Genomic DNA, 25,942 nt, shown 5'->3' on the forward strand with positions numbered 1-25,942 from the left:
AAGTCTATTAAAATGTATTTATTGTTATTGGAAAAGCAGATTTAAAGAGAGAAGGAGAGACAGAAAGATCTTCCATCTGCTGGTTCACTACCCAGATGGCTACAACAGCCAAAGTTAAGGCGATCCAAGGCCACCAGCCAAGTGCTTCTTCCAGTTCTCCCATGAGGCCACAGGGTCCCAAGGTTTTGGGCTGTCCTATACTGCTTTCCCAGGCCACAAACAGAGAGCTAGGTGGGAAGTGGAACAGCCAGGACATGAACCAGTGCCCATATGGGATGCCATACCTGGAGGTAGAGGATTAGTCAGCTGAGCCAACACATTGGCCCCTATTTGTATACATTTTCTATGTTACAAATTTAAGGCAGTAAGACTTGGAAAGGTCTAGCCTTCCTGAAGGTGATGTGTTGAACTACATTCACCTCTGCAGGGGCTCAGAGAATCCTTCGCTGCCTGTTCCAATCTCTGGTAGCTGCCAGCATGCCCTGGGCTGTGACTGTATCACTCCATGGTCTCCACCATCATCTTTTCTTGCATAGGTGTTAAATCTCCCCCTGCTTCCCTAAATGAAGGGACCACTCTAACGACCTTGGATCGTCATCCCAAGGGTCCTAATCGCATCCACCGATGTCCTTTAGTGGCACATAAGGTAACCTTCACAGGGTCAGAGATTTGCATGTGGTTGTCTTTTGTTGGGGGCAAGAGGGTGTGGGGTTGGGGTAGAGGGGCATTTTCAGCACAGTGCAGGCACTTGATCCACTTTTTCAACTAAACTCTTTCCAACTCTGTTAACACTGTCTTCTCCAGATCCAAAAGGGGAGATCTTGGAGATGCTGATCATCAGACTACTCTCCTTGACGCTTCACAAAAGCTTCAGGAAGGGCAGGCAGGCGGCACAGCAGTTAGGCCTCTGCCTGCGACCCTTAGATCCCATATTGGAGTGCTTGGTTCACATACCAGCTACTGCGCTTCCAGTTCAGCTTCCTGCTAATGCACACCCTAGCAGGCAATGAATAATGGCTCCAGTACTTGCACTCTTACCTCCCACACAGCAGATCCTGCCGCATTCCAAGCTCCATTCCAAAATGACTTTTATGCTCAAATCATACAATTTATCAGGAGAATCCGAGATCCTTCTGAAATGCCTTCCCACTCCCTTCATTTTCTTCCCAAGCATTTCTTGGCTTTCCAGCATAACAAGATCTTTAAAGTTTATCTTACACTCACCTTGTCCCAGTTATGGTTCCTATGTGAAGCTCTGACTCCTTGTAATATTAAAGACCAAGATCTACATACTAGGAGTTCACTGCTACTCAGAAGCCTTTGTCGTGGGTCATTTTGAAGTCTTTGTTTCTGGGCAATTTTGGCAGAAAAAAAAATACACATGCTGCATGTATACTCACAAATACAATGCACATATACACATGCACAAATACACAAATATGCATGTGTGTTTGCATATTTATGTTATGCATTTGTATACTTCCTATCATAAAATTACATACATATACAGAGAGTCTTCAAAAAGTGTATTAGAAAATTCAAATTTTAAATAATAATAGAGGTACCAGAACTGTGGCATAGCTGGCAAAACCACTGCTTGTGATGGTGGCATCCTATTCGGGCACCAGTTCACATTCCTACCGCTCCACTTCCAACCCAGCTGCCTGATAATGAATGGCCTGGGAAAGCAGAAGTGCTTGAGGACCTGGACCCAACCAAGAGACCCAGAAGAAGCTTCTGGTTTCTTGCTTCAGTCTGGCTCAGCCCTGGCCACTGTGGCCATCTGGGGAGTGAATGAGTCTTTGGAAATTCTCTTTCCATCTGTCTAACTCTGCCTTCAGATCAAATAAATAAATCTCTAAAAAAAAATAATTAAAAAGCGAGAAAGAGAGAGGAAGAAAGGAAAAAAGGAAAGGAACGGGAAGGGAAGGGAGGAAGGAAGGGAGAAAAAGAAAAATCAAGAGAGAAGTTCATTTGAAGGAAGGAAGAAAGAGAGAAAGAAAGAAAGGAGAGAAGTTCATTCCAGGGGACAGTGCTGTGGTGCAGCCTGTAAAAGCCACTGTTTCTTGCACCAGCATCCTACAATGAACCCACGTGGGAGAAACCCAGGAAACTCCTGGCTCCTGGTTTCAGATTGGAGCATCCCTGGCCACTGTAGCCATTTGAGGAGTGACCCAGTGGATGGCAGATCTGTGTATGGACAGAATATCTGTGTGTGTGTGTGTGTGTGTGTCTCCTCTCTAACTATGCCATTTAAATAAATAAATCTTTAACAAGAGAGGGTAAGTTCATTGTGGTGCTTTGTATCCATGCAGTTTTTTCAGGAAAAAAAAATTCTCCATGAACCTTTTTAAGACCTTTGCATTTGAAGTCATGAGATCACATGAAGGCTTTTAATCCCAATCCAGCCCATGCAGCCACTTCTTGCCTTTCGTCATTCCACATTTTGACGTCACTTCCCAAATGAGGATTCTGACTCACGAAACCACTAACCCATTTCCTCATTTGCCCAGTTCCACAGCACACCTGAAACAGTTTCCAAATAGCCTCACATAGATACCAAAGACGAAGTGGGTACACATACTAATGAGTTCAGAAGCCGATCCAATTCACCTATACTCAATCCACCCCAGGCTGACCCTGGGCAAACACTCTATTCCACAGTTCTTTTGCTTTCCTCTTTCACTGTGGCTACAAGTATACACTTGAAATACATTTTAGTTCACTTGTCTCAGTTTACTTTCAATTTTAGGGTTCCCCCCATCTTGTTTGTTTAAACTTTTTTTTTCAAGAGAGAAAGAAAAGGAGCGCTCCTGTCTGTTGACCCACTCCCCAAAAGCACCATCAGCTGGCAGGGCCAGAGCCAGATGCCAGATGCCAGGAACTCAATGTCTCCCATAAGGGAGGTGAGGACTTGGTTACTTCAGGCATCACCAACTGCTTCCCAGGGTCTTAAAAGACAGGAAGCAGGAGACAGAAACTGAGCCCAGGAACTCCAATGTGGGATGTAGGTGTCTTAACTATTAGGCTACATCTCTGTTCCCTTTCATTTTATATTTGAATATGTAAAACATTAACATGCTTCCACAAGTCGCAACTATACCAAAAAAGTCCTCAAAGAAGCGTTACTCCTCAGGAATCACTTCCATTCTCTCCTTCCAGTAATTGCTTTCTGGATAATTCTCCCTGTACTTCTTTTGGCAATGATATGCATACATAGATACTCACATGACTTGTGCAAGTTTTGTTTCCCTTTCTTACACAAAAGGTAAGGTATTATGAATCCTCTTCTGAACTTAGAATTTTTCAGACTTAATTTTTCCAGTTAGTATTTTCTGGATATAATTCCATGTTCATTCACATATATCTCCCTGGTTTGGGTTCATTTTCCATAGCTGCATAGTGCTCCAGAATGAATATATAAGGTATTTAACTCAACCAGTTCCCTATACTTGGATGTTCAGATAGTTTCCACTGTTTTATGACCATAAATAATGTTACAATGAACAAGTCTGGGCAATATATTTTCATATTGTTGCAAGTACATTTTCCAAGTAGATTATTGTAAATAGGTGTCTGGGTCAAAGGAAGAATGCTTGGGGTTGTGTTAGATATCACCAGATATGTCTCCCTAAGGAAACCAGCCCCATTAATGGTGTACTGTTAAGCTTTTCAAGTGTGACAGTCTGGTGGGTGAAAAGTGGCATTTCATGGCTGTTTTCATTTGCCTTACATTTGCTATGAGTGACTTGAATGTCTTTTTCATCTACTTAGAGCTATTTGCATGTCTCTTTTTGCAAATCAGCTATTCCTGAACTTCATCCAATTATCTATACAATTTGGATCTTTTTTCCATTTTTTAATCAGTTCTTTATATAAGAATACTTCCAAAAATTTGCAGAAGATAGAATTCAAAGATCAGTTCATTTTGCTACAAAAAATTTTTAAATCCATGTGGTTTTCTCAAAACATGCATTTCAATGAACTTTTAAACTCTCCTCTTAGGCAGAAACATTAGATTTTTATCTGTAATATGCACTACACTACTCTCTTCCGATAGACAATCTGTTTTTGGTGACTTCTTCCTCATTTAAAACTCTGGGGTGTTTTAAGTAGAATCAAGTCCATCCATCTTCTCAAGAATCCGGGTTTCTTGGTCACTGTTATAAAATCTTTCTGTATAGCCAACTTGTAAAGAAATCTGTCCATGCTTCCCTCTAGTGTTTGCATACTTTACTTTCCTATTTGAAGCTTGGCCTTCTATAGACGTAGGAAAACAAGCACAGTTTATGCTTCTCTCAATTGCTATTCACTTTATAATGACACTATCTGTTAAAATGCTCGTGTTTGCTCTAAAGATCACAGCATCTTTGTCAGAGCCTGTGTTTATTTCTGAACTTTCTGTTTTATTCCTTTAGCCATGTACCTTGCAGGCTAGGGAGAATACTTCAGTACCTAGCAGATTTAAAGTCATCTTAGCACTCTTCCTTTGTAGGGTTTTCCTACTTACCCTTGTGCATTTTATCCCAGTACGAAAATGTTGACAATTTTTACACTTAAAGACAGTAACCTTATGGATTTATCTGAAACCCACACACACAGAATCAGACAGATGTGGAAAAATCCCCTAGCTAGAGGGCCAGCACAGTGGTGTAGTCAGCCAAGCCTCTTCCTACAGTCCCAGCATCCTATATGGGCCCTGGCTTGTGCCCCAACTGCATTGCTTTCCATCTAGCTCCCTGCTTGTGACCTGGGAAAGCAGTGAAGGACATCCCAAAGCCTTGGGACCCGGCATTCACATGAGAGACCCAGAGGAAGCTTCTGGCTCCTAGCATTGTACCAGCCAGCTCCAGCCATTATGGCTATTTGGGGAGTAAACCAGTAGATGGAATATCTGTCTGTCTCTCTTCTCTTTGTAACTGTATAGATCTTTTCAATAAAGATAAACAAATTTTTTAAAAGTTATAGCTCCTTTCCACTGGCTGACTGCCCAAGTCTCTACAACAGAAGCAGTGGACCAAGCCCAAGCCAACAGCCAGGAACTCAGGTAGGATTCCCTGTGCATAGGTTACAGAAATTCAGCTCTCTGAGTCATCACTGCTGCGTCCCAAGGTCTGTAGGGGCAGAAAAGCTATAGTCAGGAGTGAGAGCCAGGCATCAAATCCAGGAATGCAGGCTCACACCTTAACCGCTAGGCTAACTGTTAACATCAGATTTGTCTTGGTCTTTTAGAATGTTCACTGGCATTTGAATCAGGGTTACATTACATTTTTCAATGAACTTTGGGAGAATCGACATCTTAGTCAAGTGGGCCACACCAAGAAGTACGCATGTTATTCCTTCTGTTCAAGTTATTGCTATTCCCAGGTCTAACAATCTCTCCTGGCCCCTCACTGCGGCATCCTAGGACATTGGGTCAAATAATCACTATTAAGCAAGTTGCGTTAGACACGTCCACAGTGCAGAAGTTGGCATTACATTAGACACTGTGGACGTGTAGAAGCAGGCTCTGTCCTCAGGCAGCCTAGAATTTTACAACAGAAGCACACTCACGCCATGCAGCTAGGAGGAAATAAAGAACACAGGAGGGAGAGGATGGGAATAATAAGGTACTGTGTGAGACTGCTGTCACAGCCCTGAAAGAAACGTGACACGTAGCTAGAGCAGCAAAACGAAAACAGAATCCCAGCAAGCCAAGAATCAGAGGTGAAGTGAGAGCAACGTAACAGCCGGAGCAGAAGGCCCAGGTGTGTGTGGCTAGAGGACTGCGGAAGCCAACAGCCTCCTCCCTGCAAGCCTCAGAGACTCAGCCTTCTGTGTAAGCAGTCACAAATCCCAATCCACATTCATTCAAATCACCTTCAAGAATGCCTACTAGGATTTCAGACACCCGTCTTCTAGAACGGTACAATCTCTACTGCACTGCCTTTCCAGGGAACCTTCTACATTGTGCTAGTCCCAATATAGTTACTAGCCACAGCTGGCCCTTAAGCCAATATGACCTGGATGGGCCAGCTGGGGCAACAATTATATTTAAACCTTTTAAAATGATTTTTTTAAGCTAAAGAGATGGAAAGATTGAGAGATCCCCTCCACTGGTTCATTCACTCTAGACCTCCCATTTGGATGGCAGGAACCCAGCTACTTCCATCAGTTGGCTCCCAGGGTACACATTAGCAGGATGGCAGCACGGACAGCATAGCTGGAACCTGAACCATGAACTCCAATAAGGAATGTGGCATCTCAAGCACTGGTACAACCACTGTGCCAAATGCCTATTCCCCTCTTAGATTTTAATGCTTAAGCTTGAATTTTAAAATGGAAACAATGTAATACACACTTCCATGGAAGCCAACCACTATGTTTTAGTTTAGCTATAGTGTTGTGTCACATGTTGCTGTGTCCTACAGCATGTGTGTACATGCTACTTGGTAAGATGCAGCTACTAGGGAATTGTAAATTACATAGGTGGCTTTAGAGTAGAGCCTGACAACTCAGTGTGGTCTGGTCTGCATCAGGCGTGAGCCACCCTAGACCTGCAGAATTCACGTTTAACTCACTCCCCAAGTGATTCCCACGCAGAGTGAGAGAGAAACAGATAGAAGGCCTGGGAAGGGCCCAAACCATAGGTGGAGCACAGCCTGTTCCAGGTGGGGGTTGAATTGGGGTGGGGACAGGAGGCAGGGGAGTAGCAAGGAGAACCTCACTGCTGGCCACTGTGACATCACAGAGGGAGTCCACGGGTCACCCAACCACACCCAAACAGGTTTCCCACCTGAAGGACATCTTTTCCATCCTCTCCAGCCCACCCACACCACCGCATCCCTCTGCTGGCAAGAGGGGACTTGGTTCATCCTCAGATCAACACTCACTCCACACAGCTGATTAAGACCCAGCCAAAAAGCGACAGAACAACAGTGGATGACCAGTCCCCCTCAACTAAAAATGTTTGTCTCACCCAGAAGGTAGGTACACCAAAACAAGGTAGGTACACTGATTTTGAGGTCTTGTAAGTGTGATACAGGTTATACTAATTCATCAATTTAACCTACTGCTCACAGTAGGGTGCTTGGGAACATACACTACAGGACTATACAAAATGGAATGATAATTTGTCACTGCAGCCCAGTGTTTAATGGGTAAATCTGGCATGCTCATACCTTGGCCTCTTGCTCTTTTGTTTCCCATTAAAACTTTTATTTCTTCTTCCATTTCCTCTTTCTTCCTAAGGCTGCCGACAGCCCTTCAGTTCTTCTTTCCCCTTCCATCTGTCTGGTTTCAGTTGCCAAAAATCCAGTCCTAGGGCCAACGCCCAATGAGGACGGGCAGGACAGAGATGCAGATAGCCTGAAAGGACAAACATTGAGTTCTGTGCCTGACAACAGAAAGACAAACTCTCCCCCCAAAGCCCCCCAGGTCCTGCTAGGAGCCAGCTCAGCTCTGGAACCCCAGGAGAGGCCTTCACAGCCTCGGCTCTGAGATCCTTCCAGACACAGGAAGGCTCGCTCGACAAGTAGAGACATCTTGGCTTGTCCTTGGATTGGATCAAACATCCAGAAAGTTCCAGGGAGCTGCCAACTTGAAGCTCAGGGAGCCACTGAACAAGAAAGTGGTGTTGTGTTCCCAAAGCTCTCGCCTTTCTCAGGGAGAAAAATGAAGTTTCAGACTCAGGAAAGCTAGGAAACAAACACACAGGGTTGAGAAAGTGAGGCTGTGGGACACTTAGGAGTTAGAGCTGCCAGGACACTGGACATCAAGGGCCACACCAGTGGACCCTGAAGACCCAGAACTAAGGTAGCTGGGCTCTGACCAAAGCCAACGCAACCAGGCCCTAAGCAACAAAGCTCTCTGAAACGACGCAGGCACACTGGCAAAGCCAGCGGTGGCTGAGGGTGCATTTTATCGTTTTCTAAGCAAGATAGGGAGTATGGGAGAGTGTTTGCTGATAGGCACCCGAAAAGTATACAGTACAAAAACAATCTCTTTTCATAACCAAGACCGCAACATGTGACTTTGGTGAAAGGGGATGGGACCTTCGCTATGCGGGGTGGTGGGCTGGGAGCGTTTTGAGTGCTGAAGCCGGCCTTGTGGCCTGGGTCCTCCGCCTCCGAGGTGTCCCGGCTGGCGCCCGAGGCGGCGCCTCGGCCTCACCTTCCAGGAGCCCGTGTGTGAAGGCTGTGGCGCCTTCCCCTCTTCACAGGGAACGGTGACAAAGCCAACCCTTGCCCTTATTTTTATCCCTAAGGGCACATTTATGCCTCGGGGAAGTCGTGGGTGGAGAAGTGACGCTGCGAGGCCCGCGGGTGTGGAGCCCCACAAACGGGGCAAAGGTGCGCGTCCTTTTCCTCATGAGAGGCGCCAGGGGCCTGCACCTTTCGGGGAGAGGAAGAAGGGAGGGAAAACATGCGTAGGACATCACAGCCAACCCCCTCACCCGCGCCCCGGCCGGCTCCCGTGCCCCTAGGGGCCCGTCCCCGTTCTCCGTGGACGCGAGGAACCCCAGGTGCAGAGATGCCACACCCGCTCCCGAAGTTCCACGCGCACAGCCGCCTCCGGGGCGGGGCCTCACGGCATAATTTAGACCACACCCCCGTGCGGTGCCCTAGCAACGCGCGCCCGCTGCTAGGCAATCGGGAGCGTAGTAAACCACGGGCAGGGCGTGGGGGGGAAGCGGCAATGACTCACTGCAGGGGAGAGCAGGGCAGCTGGCGGGGGAGGGGAGGGCGAGGGCAGGAAAGGGAGGGACGGAGGGGCCGCGCAAGGAAATGGAAATGGGAAGGCCGAGCCACGCCCTGAGCACCCCTCCACCACCATCACACCACCGCCCGCACCCTGTCCCGGGTCCCCAAGAGCCCCCAGCTCCCCGCGCGTGAGCGATTGCTCCACAGGAAGTGTAGATGAGACACCAGCTGTGGTGCATGGACAGCAGGCGGCTTCCCCTCCTGGAAGTGACTGCCTTGGCTGAAGCACTGTCCACACAGCGTGCCCGCCACTGTTGGAAAGGCGAGAAGCAGGCCCGGAGATGCCCCCTCAACCCTGAACAGACCTGTTCCCAGCCTCGGAAAGACTGGGGTCGTTTTCACTGTTGGGAGTGCTCGAGGCTCTGTGTGCCCTTAACAGGGACGAATTCTCCGAATTAATCTCACAGCCATGACCCATGCCGTTGTAGGCACACTGACCTCCCAGCAAAGTCATTTGGATGGCAAACACTCCGCCACGAAATAAAAAAATATATACCGGGTGAGGACATTTCCTTTCTCATCACCCCCGAGATGAGTGTCAAGCTCTGAAGTAAACGTTGTGATTAGAGCAGTAAAGTCTCAGAACACCCCTCACCCCTGGTGTCACCAGGTTCTGCCGAGCAGTGACACCCTGCCTGAGAAAGGACATCACGTTTCCGAACTGTCACTGGCCCTCCAGTGATCTGTTTGTTCCCTGGGCTCTGCTGAACTAAAATTAATCCTCGTGCATGAGCTCACTGCTGTGCTCTGGGCTCTGCTTGCTGAAAAGCAGGAATGTTTTCACAGGTGGGAGGATATGTACTGGCAGAGAACCGAGTAAAACGCTGAGTGCATCTGTGTGGAAAGCCTTGGGGTGGGTGTGTCTGGAGTTGTGGACCGCTTGGTGGCTCCCTGCTGCTGTTACGCATGTGAATTGGGAGGAACCATAGTGCTTTAGCAACCATGGGCTGTCTAGACACGGCCTCCTTCATATCCTTACCTGGATGTTCCCTAACTGTACCCCTGAGACTTTGTGTTGCAAAGCTCCTTCATTCACTGGGGGCATTAAGCGAGGGCTAAGCTCGGAGGCTCAACCATGAGCAAAACACAGCTGCTACTCTGTCAGACAATGTAAAGTCACATGAGCTTTGTAACACACAAGCACGCTGTGTGAGGAGTTTCATGAGAGAGGTGCCTGCTGGGACAGGAACCAAGAACGCACTGACAGAAGGGTTACACTCTGCTCCAGGCTTCCCACTACTGAGTAACAGGAATTGATGAGACATGGATCAGAAATTTCTCAGAGAAACCACTACCAGGGAGGGGCGGATGACATGCAAAAAACAAAATGACAACCAAATGCTGGGTCCCTTAAGCTCAGGCTCTGGCACTGAGGAAATGTCTTGCTGCACCACCTATTCAAGCCCAATGCCACCCATCATCCCATCCCCTTGTCTCTACAAAGCAGTGAACTGAATTCCTATCTACCAAGGGCTGGAGAGTGTCCAAGGCCATCGTTTTGTTTTACACATGCCTAGTAATGTTACTTTTTAACAGTACTGGGGCTAGTGACCGAGAACCTCAGTAAATCCTATTGGTCACATCTCCTGGCTTTGTGATGTCACACTTGGTGGGGCCGCATGCAGTTCGCCATGGAAGTCATCCTGTTAAACACTATGTTGGCATGTGGAATCTTTAGGTCTGGACTGAGTCACCAGCTTCGGAGCCCAGCCCAATTACATTCATGTTGCATTGACTGGCAATTACTTTTTCTAAGAGAGGAAGGAGAAGAAGAAAAATATATATATATATAAAATATATATATATATTAACATCCCCAAAATTAAAACGAGAGGAAGTGAGTGGGTTGCTGGACTCTGAGTTTTGTGGCTCGGCAGAGAAACCCATGTTTTGTCAAAAAGAGGAAATTAGACATTGCGGCTCAAGAGTTCTTGGGAGAAGGGGGAAACTCAAGATGGGTTGTATCCAGCAGCCAGCAAGCCCACACCCAAAATACAGCTTCTTAAGGGTTGCTCCGTGGAGGCCTAAAGTCATATATTTTTAAAGGTTTTCTTGAAGAGATAAATAAAGTTATAAGAAAGAAATTAAGCAACCAGGTCTCGGAAGGGCCCCAAGTAAGCAGGCAACCACGAAGCCGAAGTTTCATTCCACTCACTCTGAATCCATCCCTGGGCTGCCTCCTGTAACACAGAACTCTAACCACTCCTCTCCCCTTTTCCCTGGAAAAGGCAAACTTGAGGCTATTAAGACACAAGGGGTGCGGTTTATGAGCAGAGGCAATAAAAAGCAAAGAGCCTGGACTGCCAAACAGTGACTCAAGCGGGATGTGAGAAGTGCGTGCAAGTATTTGAAGGGTGTAAGAAGGATACCATTCAGTAAAGAAAAATGCACATACAACTCATCCGGAAGCACTGGCCAGCTGTATGTTCCGATGGGGTGCGGGTGTGATTCCTGTGCAAAGTCTCTGAGGATATCTGGAGTCACTAAGAAGTGGAGTTAGCCACACAAAAATGTGCTACTGGAAGCAATCCCCCAAGATGTGCTCCCAGGGAGTGTCTGGGTGTCCCCGGAGTTCACTGTGAGCCCTGAATTCCATGACAGTGACACACGGGGTTCCTACATGAGTGTGCCAGAGGAGGGAAAAGAAGGGCAGTCCTGCAGGGAGGAGCTGCCACCTCCACCCACATCTCTGCCTGCCAGGTGGGAGGAAGCAGGAAGAGGGAAGAAAGTGTGAGGGGACAGCACCACCCAGCGTTGTCCTGGCACTGTGGAGTCAAGAAACCCAGAGCCAATTCAACTGTAAAAGTGAGCACCCAATTCCTGCTGATTTGGATGAGACAGAAAATGTGCCTGGATAGCTCTCCATGTATATTCCTTTGCCTGTTCATGTCAATCTGAGACTGTATTGAGGGGCGAAAACAAGATACAGAGAGAATCATTTGGCCAATCCGTAACAAATTCAGACAGTGAAGTTACAGGAAACCTGACTTGGCTCTCCGAAACTAGACGCACAAATACAGTAAAGGAAAAACATGACTTCGTGGCTTACCTGGAACAGAAGGGGGAAGGCAGAGCAGAATTCAGAGGGTTTCAAAGCAAAAAGACAAGTTTCTATGACACACAGTGTCACTGTCCATTAATTTCCAAGATATCTATTAAGAACTTTATAACATTACCGACTCTCAGGACTTCTATGGAATCTCAAAGTGGGGCCCAGGAACGTATATATTCTCCCAGCTTCCAGAGAGTGTTGTGTTGCTTGGAACTCATTGAGGACTTTGCTTTAAAATGAAGGCAAGGCCTTGGGAGAAATTGCAGTCAAGGCCAACAATCGTAATAGAAGAATATAGAAAGAGTTGAGAAAGAAGTGCGGTGTGACCAGGACAAAGAGGAAGGAACTATTTCAGGGAGGAAAACAACCTTCTCAAAGGCAGTTCACATTAGTGTTGGTGAGTGGCCCAGGCAGGAGGGGTGCAGGGCACCGAAGGCCAAAGGAAACGCCTCAATCAAGGCATGGCAAGTCAAGTCCACAGAGCATTTAGAGAATTGCAAGTACTTACAAGGTGCCTCCCAAAGCTGCCCACCAAGTACTGTGTGCAATTTTGAAGGCAAAAAGAACAACTTCTACATCTAAGGTATGGCAGCAAATTAATGTGTTGACTTGCTGGATTCCTTTTTAAGATTTTAGAAACTATAAATTAAAAAAAAAATCCTTCCCTAATAGTTTGAAAAAGTAGTAGTATACAAGCCATAGCAGCACTGAACCCTGGCTGGTATTTATCTCCCATCCTATTCCCAGCACTCCATGACTGTGTCCTTCAGCACTCCGTGTAGAAAGTGGTACTCTCCATGATCCTTACCAATTAGGGTTATCTAGAAGGCATAGAAATCACCCATGCCACCAGGAAGTTCTTTCATCTCACTGCGCGCCTGAGAACACTGCGGAAAATAGAGCTGCTTCAAAGGGACACAGAACCCAATTCAACAGAATTTTCATAGTATCTTTGATCTTGCAACATTTTCCATGTCTGCTGCAAAACCAAACCCAGTCCATTCCACCACTTACCTAGGGAATGACGGCTAGAAACAAGCTAACCCATCACCTACCCCTGAGACAGGCTCTTCTGCCAGTGCAGGTCCCTGCTTCTTTGTGCTTAATTCCACATCCCCATTGGCAGGCTCTCCAGTGTAATCTCCCAGAACAGCTGGCCTGTGATTACATTGTCAATTATTAAATGCCCATGTGCCCTGAAAGGCAGCATTTAATCATGAGGCAATCCAAAATATATGAGCTAGAAGGGGAGGGCTGGGAAGGAGAGGGAGGGGGAGGGTGGGCTGGCAGCTCTCATTCTCGCCACGTTCAACCAAAGGGACTTGGAGCGCGGATGGCAGCCTTTGGTCCTTCCAGACAAACCGCAAGACGCTGACCATGGCCAAGGTAACCAACTTCCTCCTCCTCTCGCCCAGAAGATACTTTCCACAGCTCTTTTGCATGTGGTTCCTTTAAGGAGGTGTGCCTGCCTCTCCAGTTCATTGTCCTTACGAACCTATGCTGATGCTCACTTTTTCTATTAAGCTATGCTGATGCAGGGTTGTGCAGAGAGATCTTCAATACCTTAATGAGGAGTAACTAATCTTTGTGTCCTACCTAGTTCTGCACCTCATCTGTTGACATATGCCTTGTTAGAGTTATAAGCCAGTTTAGACTATCCTAAAACCTGCCAGGTTCAGCAAAATTATGCTTCAACACTATAAACTGCTAAATACTAAAATGAAAATAGACACGAGACAGCTGAATAGTACCTTATAGCCATTTTAAGGTGTATAGAAGCCGGATGTATATAAACCAAAATTGAACTGTCAATGAAGTAGTCACAGGATATGGGTAAAAACTTGCATTTTTTAACATACTGGTTACTCAGTACCATGTCAAATAATTCCATAATGTTGTAAATTGTTGTTGATGTTGTGTTGTGGCTTTAAATTGATCAGGATGATATTCTGCCAGCTCTGCCTTCAGACTAGAGATGGTCTCCCCAAAACTGTTGAATTTACCTGGACAATAAGATGCTGGACTCTATGCTTGGTATATGCTTGCAATGAAAGAATCTTGACTGAATTTGAACTGTAATACTGCAAAAAGGTGGAGGAATCCACCATGGAGGGAGGGTACAGGGAGGGACTGGGGGAATCCCAGAGCCTATGAGAGAGTGTTACATAATGCAATGTAATTAATAATAATAAAAAAGATATGCTGATGGAATTATTCTGGGCATATTGATACCCCTGCACTCTTGGGTGGTCTGAGCCCCCTGGGTGTTGAAGAAGCCACTCCTTCCCTTTTCACCTTGGTGTGGGGTTTGTCTCCCATGCGGATGGAGGCTTTTTGATGGCTTCAGGAAACCACTGCAAAATGAGGTTTGTTCTTCCGTTCGAGAGATACCTGGATCCTAAAGAGAAAGGACATGTTTTGGAGGGAGGAATAACATATGTAACAAACAGCATTGTGCTCTGGGAGTCGAGGGTCATTCTTGATAAGGTTTTAGAGTGACCGAATTGGTGATTCCTAACTATGGGTTCCTTTGTGTCTGTCCTTGTTGGGCATTCCTTCTGGAAGGAGCTTCTGTGGACTCCAGTCTGAGCTCTTTCTCATCTTACACTGTTTCTCAATCTCCTCTTCCTTGTTAGGTATCACCATGCTGCTACAAAGCAGATGTCCCTCCAAGTGAGATCCATTATTCTTCACATTGGAATAACTCAAAGAATTTGTGATTATATGTAACTTGGAATGGATGGTGAATAGAGTTTAAATCTAACAGGGCGTGATAGCAAACTGATTTCCAAACCGAACAAGATTGAAAATGGCTCCTAACAGTGAACCCTGTCAGAATATTCAAAACTGCCTAAATCCTTAGTCCAGTCATTATTCATGATTCGTAAAGATCCATTACCTGGATATGAGATTAAACCAACACAGTAACAGACAATGACTATAATCAATGACTTTCATGAAGATCATTTCTTGGGGCCAGCATCGGGCAGGGAAAGCTGCCACCTGCAGTGCTAATTCCCAGAGGAGTGCTAGTTCAAGCCCCAGCTGCCCCACTTCTAATCTAGCTCCCTGCCAATGGCCTGGGAAAGCAGCAGAGGATGGCTTGACTGCTTGGGCCCCTGCACTCACATGAACTTTTTATCCATCTGTCTGTGTAGCCCTGCTTTTCACATAGGCAAATCATCTTAAAAAACAAAACAAAGAAAACAAACTTCCTTTTTTCCAGTTTGTGTGTGTGTGTGTGTGTGTGTGTGTGTGTGTGTGTGTGTGTTTCTTGTCCTTAGCCAAAGTAAGTCGAAGGACTGACAATTCTTTGTGGAACTGATTTTTTGAGCGTGTTTTAAAAAATGAAATCTGGTTGATTGTGTAACAGAAGCCATTTGATCAAATGTTTGTCTGCTTCTTATATATTTCTTATTGCTATTAATACATACTTTGTCAAATGTACCGTTTGGGTTCCTGCTAATTCTGAAGTGCAAACTGTTACATCACTAAGGTAATATTCTCTGTTAAATACAAAAACTGGTAAGCTGAGAGTGATGACAGAAGCAGATTTATGGGCCTGTCAACTTAGCTCTGGTTTTACTTACCATCTCTCAAGCTAAGCAGATTTAGGGCTGATCTACTCTGATACGAGAGATCCCCCAGAAAGCTCTAGATGGTTTACTTTAAGAAGAGTCTGTCATTAATTACGTGTGGGCTGCTCTGTGCAGTAAGTGTGCACCCAGCAGCACAATCTGCTCCTAACCCAGTGTGAGGCATGTCAGATTGCTTTATGATTCCAAAATGAATTAATTTCTCCAGGCCTGCACTCAGACCCTTATGTCATCTCCCTCTTTTCTTAGGCTGTGGTTTTATAAAAATAAGCAGGGGCTCTTTCTACTGTCACACAGTATGTCTCCATTATAAGTCAGGCATGGCTCCTGCCTCAAGAACTTGGCTCTGGGAACCTCCCTGTGTCCCCATGGTCACAACCACGCAGCCACTTCCCCTTTGAGATTCTGTAGCCTGGGTGGCAGTGGATGGAAGATGGCTTGGATGTTACCTCCCTCAGAACCCATAAATGCCACTATCTCTCCAGAGATCACACAAAGAAGTCCTGTCCTCTAGTTCATTTCCCAGATAGCCACAACAGCTAGGGAGAGAGCCTGAGAACGAGTCCAGGTCTCCCACTAGGGTGGCAAGGCCCTTGTCCTTGAGCCATCACCTGCTGCCTCCAAGGGTACTCATTAGTAGGAAATGGAAATCCAAACTAGAAACAGACTGGAACCCAAACCCAGGGACTCTGCAGTGGGATGCAGGTATCCTAACTCCAAGAGCTTCCATGGTTCACTGCCTCTTTAACCCTTGAGGTCCCAAAGCTCCCATCTGCTCCCTGGCATGTATGTACTGCTGAGACATCTTCCCCATTCCTCCTCCAAGGTGAATACCTAAGGTAGAGAAGGATTCCCTCTACAACTCACTTTTAGGCACAGTCATGCAGACCTCAGCAAGCCTGTGCTGCTGATTTTCAGAGAAAACAAAGCCCAAAACAGTAACCATAAAGAGCAATTGAAATGTTCCCAATTCTTTCTCTAAACCCTCTCTATATTAGCCTCCGTGGCTTAATCCCATCTTGAGCTTACTGTTACCTGATGCTCCTTCAGATCATCCAAGTTTAATCATAAGTTTAGTATCGAGTGTCCAGTGTGCAAGTAGCTGTGGCACAGACAAAATTAAACACAAGTGCTGCCTAATGGCACTCTGAAATCTTAAAAAAAAGACAGAGAATAAAATGTGACTGTGGAGGGGACAAAAGCTAAGAGCCCTCAAATCCCTTCTAAGTCACACTTATGGTAGCAGGTGCCACTTAGGGCATCTTACTAAAGCAGAGGGGACTTGGGTTGGGTCTCAGAGAGAAGGACAGCTTTGGATAGAGACCAGCCTCACTCTCTCCTGCTCAAGCCCTGGGCTCCCAGGGCACCAGCCAGGGGCAATGGGGAAATCTGGGGTGCTTGTGGCTCTTCTACAAAGGTACCTGTGCATTCCCCTGGGCTTTGCTGGCTGGGTGCCCCACTTGTGGATTGTTACCTTTTATGGCAGAATTGGAACATTCAGATACCCATCTGGTTCTGACTTCCACATTACCTCATCCTAACAGGGCCCTTCAATAGGTTTATGGGAAATGGAATTAAAAGGTAAGAGTGGGGTAGGTGTTTGGTAGAGTCATGGAGATATCACTCAGATGTCTATATCTACATTAGAGTGCCTGCGTTCAAGCCCCAGCTGTTCTCCAGATTCTAGCTTCTAATTAATATGCATCCTGAGAGGCAGCAAATGGAGACCCATATGGGCGCCGGTTCTAATTCCATCTGCTCCACTTCCCTTCTAGCTCCCTGCTTGTGGCCTGGAAAGCAGTGGAGGATGGCCCAAAGCCTTGGGACCCTGTAACCTGGAAACAGCTCCTGGCCCCTGGCTTTGGGTCAGCTCAACTCTGGCTGTTGTGGCCACTTGGGGAGTGGGATAATGGATGGAGGATCTTTCTCTCTGTATCATCTTCTCTCTGTAGATCTGACTTTCCAATAAAAAAATAATAAATAAATCTAAAACAAATAAACAAGCAAAGACAGTACCAACAATTTTTGAAGCCCAGGCATAACTTTTTCAAGAAAAGTTTCAAAGACTCTTCCCAGGCATGCATTTCAACAATTTTTGCACCAAAGTAAACTCTGTATTTCATTTCCATGAACCTTTGGAAAGTACTCTCACCATTTGTCCTATCTGCTGGGTCCCTCTTCCCTGGCCTCTGTGTCTTCCTGTGTACCACAGCCAGCCCAGTGCCTGTATCTGCTCTGGGAAAACCACCATCCTCCTCTGTGGAAACCATGCAAGTTGTGAATAAGATCTTCAAGAATCATCAGCTGCGGGGGCTGGCTCCAGGCTACTCCCAAAGCCGAGCTCCTGCACAGAGCTGTCACAGACTACTCTCAAGAGACGGGCTGGGTTTTATGGGTGTTGGGGCGGAGCCCCCAGGAAAGCGCCCCCTGCAGTGTGCCTAAGGAAGCTCACCTCCCCTATCCCTGCTTTGTGTTTGTTACAGATGGAACTCCCGAAGGGCTGCTCTGGCCAACGGACATGCCTATCTGCCGTCCTCGGCCTGCTATCACTCAGCCTCTCCACAACATCCCTGCTCAGCAGCTACTGGTTTGTGGGCACACAGAAGGTGCCCAAGCCCGTGTGCGGGAAAAGTCTGGCAACCAAGTGCTTTGACATGCCGGTGCCCCTGGATGCCGGCATCGCCAACGCATCATCCCAGGAGGTGGTGCAATACAGCTGGGAGGCTGGGGATGACCGCTTCACCTTCCTTACCTTCCGGAGTGGCATGTGGCTATCCTGTGAGGAAATCATGGAAGAACCAGGTAGTCCCCTCACCCAATCTGCCCAGGTGGTTTTCAGAGGGGGGACTAGGGGGCTGCTTATGCAGGCAAGCAAACCAGTCAGGACAGCATGGGGTAGAGATGGATGTGGGAGTACAGTGCACTCCCCCAACCTGGAACCTTCTCTGTATTCCATCCCATTTCCTTGGGTTTCCACTTTCCTAAGGTCAAAAGCCCTGGCTCTGTACCTCCTCTCTCTCTCTCTAGTAGCTTCACTGGCTTAAAATAGCAAGTTTGTAATGCTTGGCTTTGCCACTAGATCTTCCACGTATCAGAACTTCCAGCCTTGTAAGCTAGAATTGATTTCTAAAACAGAACAAGGAGGACAGAGTATTGCAGCAAAAGCCCCAGCTCTGTCCAGCTGTGACATGCTATGCGCAACTCCACTCTGTGCAGGTGTTGGTTTTTGTAGTCAGGAGCAAAAAGGATCTTAGAAGGTCACCTCTCAAGTCTTCCTCCATCTCTCCTCCAAAAAGGGTTTTTCTCATTCTTGGAATTACTGTTAGAATTATTTTAAAAAGTGGGTCTCTGAAGCCCCCAAGGAACACCCTCAGGAAAGCTGATGAAAAACCTTCCCAGGTCCCTTGCCACCTGGCGGGGGCCAGCAGGCAGGCACAGTGTGCGTGTGTTAACAAGGTAGAATCCTCAGATGGACAGGCAGGGCTGGAGGATACTGCCTTCCTGCTCAGAACAAAAGTTGTGTTGTGGCCTGTGAATAGAGCACCTGGTGGTGAAGTTTCTCTAAATGCCGTGCAATTTGAGATCCGCTACTTCTCCTGGTTGGGCTTAAGGGAAAGAAACAAAGAGATGGAGAGGGAATGAAAATGCAGGTGCACTTGCATTTTCATTTATTATTGAGCCATTTAAGCCTGCTCCACTCCAGACCTGGAAGCACTTTAGAACCCGTTGATACTGCAGCAGCAAAAGGTACAAGTGAGCCCCGTGATAACAAGCCCTTCCTGACATGTCCGTGGGAGCATTCACCCACACAGACCCACACAGACCACACAGCAGGGAGGCATCTTCACAGTCAGAGGGAAAAGAAGCTGATGTTGGAGGAGTGTAGCCTGTGCCCATCAGCCTTGCATGCAATTCCTCCCTGCTTGCACAAAGAGACATATTCTGTGCACCTGCTTCGGAGGCAGCCCCGATGTGGGGGGGGGCAGAGAAGGCTTCTTGTTCCCCCATCTGCCCAGGGTGGCAGCACCTCCACAAAGTTGCCCATTGTACGTTTCAGGGGAGAGGTGCCGAAGTTTCCTTGAACTCACACCACCAACCGAGAGAGGTGAGAAAGGACTACTGGAATTTGCCGCGTTGCAAGGCCCATGTCACTCCGCTCTCCGATTTGGAGGGAAGCGGTTGATGGAGAAGCCCTTCCTCCCCCACCTTCCCTTGGGGCTCCTGGCAAGTATGTGTTTGTTCGCTTACCCTTGAGTGGGGCTTCTCTGGATTTTCCCTGCGCTGTGATCTGCTTTTCTCTTCTTCTGAGTCCTGAGGGGGTGGCGCCCATTCCTCCTCCAGCTGACTTCCAGGCAACAGGAGGACGGCAGGGAGGAAGAAAGTTTACAAGAAGAAAACCATCAATATCACCTACCCAATCCTACTTTTGTTGCCACATAGCTATGGACAATAGACTTTTCCTCTCCTATTTTTCCCCCCTGTAAAGTAAAAGGGAGGGAGGAAGAGAAGAGGAAAGGAGACAACATTGACTGTCCCCAGATGACATAAGCAACAAGAGAGACAAGATGATGGTTTGGCAAGGATTTACGGGACTTCAGTGGCTCCTTTTCAGACCTCCCCAGTCATATGTCCAACCCATGCTCCCTTTACTTCGCTCTTGGCAGACATTGTCGGGCTCTTGACTTCTGGGGGGTCTGCAATGCTCACTCTCTCCAGTGTTTCACTGTCACTGAGGTCCCACTCCTTCCTCTGGTTTCTGATAGAGATCCTCTGGTTATCCCTGGGAGCCCAGATCACCTACATTGGCCTTCAGTTCGTCAGCTTCCTCTTGCTTCTAACTGACTTGCTCCTCCCTGAGAACCCGGGCTGCGGACTCAAGCTGAGCGCCTTTGCCGCCATCTCCTCCGTCTTGTCGGGTGAGTGGCTTCCCAGGTTGGAGTCGCCCAGTAGCCTGGAGGAGGACGAGGAGAATGCAAAGGGATAAAACAAACAAAACACAACACAACACAACTGGTAGAGGGAGTTGCTTTACAGACACCTGGAATTTCCACATGAAATAACAAGGGAAATGTTATGTATAAGATCATTCTGGCCTTTATAACACAACTCACCTGAGCGTTCCTGTATTGGCGAGCTTTCTCCATTTCTGTCATTTGGTTGTGGCACATGCCCAACTGTTCAAGCCTCTTTCTGCTGAACAAACTGGAAGATGTATCTAAAAGGAAGATGGACAGGTGGGAAGGATCAAAGGGAACCACAGCTCTGGGTGCAGCACTGACTTCAAGGCCCTACCCATAGTTCTCAGCCTGGTTTGGGGCAACCCATCGTAAAGATGGACATTCAACGCGATGCCCCACGACCCCCTAGTCTCCCTTGAAGTGTAGGGGTACAAGAGGAATGGATGCCCCCACACAGGCTGTACCTGGGGAAAACTCAAAGACCCTCACTCTAAAGTCATGACCCCAGGAGATGGCAATGACAGCCTTTCTCCAAGGGCTCTACCTGCCTCTTCCCTTTGTAGGCCTTCTGGGGATGGTTGCCCACATGCTGTACTCACAAGTCTTCCAAGCAACTGCCAACCTGGGTCCAGAAGACTGGAGGCCACATGACTGGAATTACGGGTGGGCCTTCTAGTAAGTGCTTCTCATTTATTTCAAATCTTTTCAGTTCCTTCCCCAGCCAACCTGCAACAGAATTCCTGGCCTTGGAAAGATGTTTGCTCCTCTGTCCTTCACCCTTCATCCCAGCAGCCCAGCAGCCAGTGGACCCCTATCACATGCCCATCCCTTCCCCACCTGCTGAAAGGTGCAGAGAGAATTCCTCTGGTTGGCTTCATGAGGCTGTTTTCTCCAATTTTGGGGCTCACCAGCTGTGGCAATTGCCTTGAGCAATGAGACTGATTTTGTATGGTTTATGGAAATGATGCTATGTAATTTTTAAATTTGAGATACTGGAGAGCAGAGGATGGAAAATTAGCTTTTTGAGATTTGAACTGAGTTCTATTAATGCAGCTAGTCATCAGTTGAATTCTCATCTATCCATTCTAAACTCCCTGAAGCTAAGAACAACTTCCTTCCTGCTCCAATCTCCATTCTTGTCCTACCAAACCGTATTAGACTTCCTTCAACAACTAAGATGTTAGTCACTTTAGATTTCTCTTAAACAGAAGTAGGAATGTGGCAAACAAGCACTGAAGCCAAACTCCCTTTGTTTAAAAGCTTCCTGCTTTCTCCCTTGAGGAACACTCACAAGGTTGCCAACTTGAACATGCATTAACTGTCTGGGCCAAGTCAGTGCTGGGCAGGATGAAAACCTGGATCCTATCCCCTTTTTCCATCGTATGATGTATGCAAATTAACTTGAGTCTTTTTTTTTTTAAGATTTATTTTGTTTTCGATTGGAAAGTCAGATACACAGAAAGGAGAAGAGACAGAGAGCAAGATCCTCTGTCCAATGATTCACTATTCACTCCCCAACTGTCTGCAACGGCCACAGCCTCACCGACCCAAAGCCAGGAGCTCCTTTCCGGGTCTCCCATTTGGGTGCAGAGTCCCAAGGCTTTGGGCTGTCCTCGACTGCTTTCCCAGGCCACCAGCAGGGAGTTGGATGGAAAGCAGGGCCACCAGGATTAGAACTGGTGCCCACATGGGATCCCAATGCATGCCAGGCAAGGACCCTAGCCGCCAGGCTACCATGCCGGGCCCAACTCAAGAGTCTTTAATCCACTCTGTCAAGCGCCACTCCAGCTGCACCCATTTTCCAAACCCACTGTTTCTTCATCCTTTGTCTTCAAGCTATCTTTGGCACCAAAACTGTAGAGTTCGGTTCCAAAACTTGCACCAGAAGTATTCCAGCCTGGATCTACTTGGTCAGCAGCAGATAAAAACACATAGTTCTCCCACATTGGCCTGGCTTGACCATCACTCTTGGCTTCCTGAAATCCCTCCCTAACCTCACAAAATTACCTGTTTCCTGAGCTTCCCAGAACCATGGAGAGATTTAGGGCTTGGGGTTTCCAAGTGTTTAGGAATGTGTTTGATACAGTTCCCTGGTGTCATTTTTTTCCTTTCTTGAATCCACCCAGTTCCTATTTATCTACAGCTTCTCCTCCATCCCTCATGAACTCCCCTCAGCCAAGAACCACATTCTCATAAATAAATTCCACTGTGCAAGCCACAGTACCTCCCCTTTGTAGTAAATGCTTTCCTGAACTGAGGCTCCACTCTGGGGATCTTGAGACCTGGCAGTTCAAAACAAAGGATGATGGGAGAGGGATGGTGCCCCCACTGGCCATCTTTGGGAAGGGAAGTCTTTGGCAGTATTGGGATAAGAGGAATGGAGAAGAGGCAGGGAGTGCATTAGGCTGCCCTTGCACAAGGCTGAGCTGCAGGAATGTAGAATTTTGGAGATTTTTACATGGGCACTTGCAGTTTGGGAAATGCACACACACACACACGCACACACAATAGGTACAGCAGGTATAAAAGGGCACAAGGATGATATGTTATCAATTCAGTGAAAATAAATCCACTTCACTTTCCATGCCTTGAGTTCTGCATCAGTTGCCATCTTCCTAAACATTCAGAACATCCCCCCAAATGCAGCCAACTAGGTACTCTGGTCCACAGTGTACCTGAAACGTGAGAAAAGACAGCATACCCAGATCCCTGAATTGTCATGAGGTTCTGCCTCGTTCACTGAGTATGAGGTGATCACGGCAGCTTTCTTTGTTACCAGTCACGATTGTTTGTTTTTGTCCCTAGCACAGCCTGGGTTTCCTTTACCTGCTGCATGGCATCCGCTGTCACCACCTTCAATACCTACACCAGGATGGTGCTGGAGTTCAAGTGCAGGCACAACAAAAGCTTCAAAGAAAACCCGGGGTGCCTACCGCACCACCACCAGTGTTTCCTTCAGCAGCTGTCATGCGCAGCCCACCCGGGAGGGCTCTTGCCCAGCTACCACCAGTACCCCAATCGGCCTCTGCGCTCGGTCTCTGAAGGAGTTGACTTCTACTCAGCGCTACAGAACAAGGGGTTTCAACAAGGCACCGGCCAGGAGCTGAAAGAAGTGATTGGGGGCGTGGTAGAGGAGGCTCAGTGTTAGGTGCTAGGTGGGTTTGGAGAGCTGGCTGAGCCCTAGCTTCCATGTATCTTAACAACTGCTTAAGCCACACTTTTGTCTCTGGAGCATGATTTTTAGAGGCTGAGAACACCAGGGGGTCTTTATGTCCAAGTCCAAGGGTGCACCTGAGTCCCACTGTTCCCTTTCCTCCCATGGCTCTGTCTAGTTCTCCCCCAATATCACATGCACCCGAAATTCCCTTCTTCCCTGTCCTGACTGCTTGGGTGCCAGGCTCTGCTCTAAGCCATGGTGATGAAAAAGAGCAGTAAACACAACTCCTTTCCGTAAGAGTCGTACTCATCTGGGAACTGGAGGGAGGTGTGCAACGCAGCAGTGGCTTGTGGCTCCGCTTGCCATGATGCACTTCGACTCTTCTGGAAGTCACATGCTGGCAATGAAAGCACTGCCGACTGCTCCGGTGTATGGGACAGACGTCCTCCACCTGCCTGTCAACAGTGTCCCATGTCCACATACCAGGCACCAGCAGAAGGGTTATTAAACAGGATCCTAGAAACCATGCTGAAAAGAGTGTAACGTGAGAAGGGTCTTCCAGCCTTGCCACAGGATCAGGTTCACTGCCAGAATACTTGGCTGTGTGTTCAGATGGGATTGTGGCCCCCATGGAAGGATCACACAGGATTCCTCTCTGGATTCCTACCTTCTCTTGGCTTTTGAGAAAATTTACCCTGCTCTTTTCCCCCATTTAGAAAGAAGACCAACCACCTACTTGCCCTTTCTGTCTTCCATAAAGAAAAAACAAACAAACAAGATACCCCTGATGGCTAAGAAGAATGAGAACAGCACCCGAGTATATTCTGGGACTGAGTGTTTATTTGTTGTGTAACAGTTCACATTTTCAGTGGTGCTTCCTGACAACACACCAGCTGGCTCTTCTTTCATACACACAATGAGAGCAGTTCACATTCATAGGGCTGTTAGGATCGCCGTGCCACAGGGAAGGAAGAGGGGGCTGCTAGGGCTGGGTATCTGGGATGGAAGGAAAGAGGAGAGGCTGGCAGCAGGGGAAAGACTCTTGATTAGCCAACATCATCATTTCTAAGTTATGGGCACACTGCTGTGGTCGGCAACTCTGCATTGTGGAGAGGGAGGAGTATGTGCTGATTCAGACCTTTTCAGGGAGTGGCTACCCGCAAGGAGCAGAATGTCTTGGGACACACTGACAAGAGACCAGCACCTGCATCAGAGTCATGTAAAGCTTCTTCAATCCCCAGTCACCCGTTATTCCATTCCCCTTTCCATGTTTAACAAGGGAAAAAGTCAAACTTGCCATAGAGTTTATGTGACGTTCACTGATTGGCTCTCCGTGAGGAATTTGGTGACATTGCATTTTTCTCCCTGGGGGGGGGGGGTCACAGCTGTTTCTGGGACTACTTTGCTCCAAACAGTTGCCCCCAAACAGGTCCCCAAGAAACAGGCCCTCAGGCAGGCCACAGGACCACCACCCAGCCAACCACCTGTGAGGCTTTAGAACTCTGCACTAAGCCAAACCAGACCCTAGGCCTTACCACCAAGTAGACGCAAAGCCTAGGAAAAAACAATCTGGGAGTCATCCCCTCATTAGGGTCTCCTGCTTCCCAAAAGTCAGCCTGAAATTCACACACATCTCAAAGATTGAAGCCAAGTTTGCTTTCGAAGTGTCTTAAGGCAGACTGGGTGGTGAGAAACCGTCAAGTGTAACCTGCAGGCCGGAATGACAAGTCAGCTTGGATCTTTCATGACCAACCTCCTGGGATGTCACAACGCCTACTGACTGGCAGTTCACAGATATCCTTTTAACTCCAGAATCCATCATGCTCTGGAATCTCTATCAGCACAAGCTACAGAGCTAAGCCCAAGTAAAGAGAGCGCCAGATTTGCATTCAGGGATGTCAGATCAAAATTATGCCAAAAAAGCAGTTTTCCACCAGCTATGCTGGGATTTTCTGCTATATAACCAGTGGCCTACAAGTACAGAAAGCTTACTAGAAAGAATGCATTTGTATAGAAGGGGGAATAAATCTGAGAGGCAATTCCATACAATGTAACCCCTTACAAAAGTAACTTTACCCAAGAACCTCCTCAAAATAGAATGCCTCAAGGGCTCTAGAAGAGGGGAAGCCTGGAGCTGGGGGCGGGGAATGGCTCTGCATGCTGGACTGAAAAGTCCTAGTTCAGGGACAGATCCCTGAATAAGAGGAAGCCAAGCCGGAGGTGGCAGGGAGGACCCCTTACAGAACAGGAAGCTGGCCGGCCTGGAGGCTGAAGACAGCAGGCACACACCCGTGTGTCTGAGGTTACTGCATGGAGACAGTCGGGACTGGCGGGACTGTTAAAGCCGCATACAACCCAACACAGGCACGTGGTCGGTGAGCGGGGAAGGGGCTCTGAAACTGTTGTTTTTGCTCCCTCTGGGATGGAGACAAGATGAT

General features: G+C 47.5%; 1 protein-coding gene and 1 long non-coding RNA gene across 3 annotated transcripts in view; one reads left to right on the forward strand and one right to left on the reverse strand.

Moving 5' to 3' along the window:
• Positions 1-7,561, reverse strand: part of LOC131478115 (uncharacterized) — a 66,562-nt gene extending 59,001 nt beyond the window's left edge. The window contains exon 1 of the long non-coding RNA XR_009244308.1: positions 7,161-7,561. This is a non-coding gene — a long non-coding RNA (uncharacterized LOC131478115). The remainder of the gene's footprint in view (positions 1-7,160) is intronic.
• Positions 6,743-23,564, forward strand: GSG1 (germ cell associated 1). 2 transcript variants are annotated; one of them, XM_004592650.4, is made up of 6 exons: positions 6,744-6,965; positions 17,873-18,191; positions 19,447-19,617; positions 20,153-20,305; positions 20,911-21,022; positions 23,153-23,564. In XM_004592650.4, exons 2-6 carry the CDS (start codon positions 17,873-17,875, stop codon positions 23,493-23,495), a joined length of 1,098 nt encoding a protein of 365 aa, XP_004592707.2. In that variant the 5' UTR covers positions 6,744-6,965; the 3' UTR covers positions 23,496-23,564. The 2 variants fall into 2 exon arrangements, with proteins under 2 accessions (XP_058511796.1, XP_004592707.2); XM_058655813.1 differs by lacking the exon at positions 20,911-21,022 and having other exon boundaries at positions 6,743-6,965.
• The last annotated feature ends 2,378 nt before the right edge of the window (positions 23,565-25,942 follow it).

Source organism: Ochotona princeps, chromosome 27 (assembly GCF_030435755.1).
Source record: "Ochotona princeps isolate mOchPri1 chromosome 27, mOchPri1.hap1, whole genome shotgun sequence".
Lineage (NCBI taxonomy): Eukaryota > Metazoa > Chordata > Mammalia > Lagomorpha > Ochotonidae > Ochotona > Ochotona princeps.

Coding starts and splice junctions, on each gene's coding strand:
- GSG1 (XM_004592650.4), top strand. CDS start 17,873: ATGGAACTCCCGAAGGGCTGCTCTGGCCAACGGACATGCCTATCTGCC. Junction 18,192..19,446: donor GGAAATCATGGAAGAACCAG/GTAGTCCCCTCA, acceptor TGTACGTTTCAG/GGGAGAGGTGCCGAAGTTTC. Junction 20,306..20,910: donor CATCTCCTCCGTCTTGTCGG/GTGAGTGGCTTC, acceptor TTCCCTTTGTAG/GCCTTCTGGGGATGGTTGCC.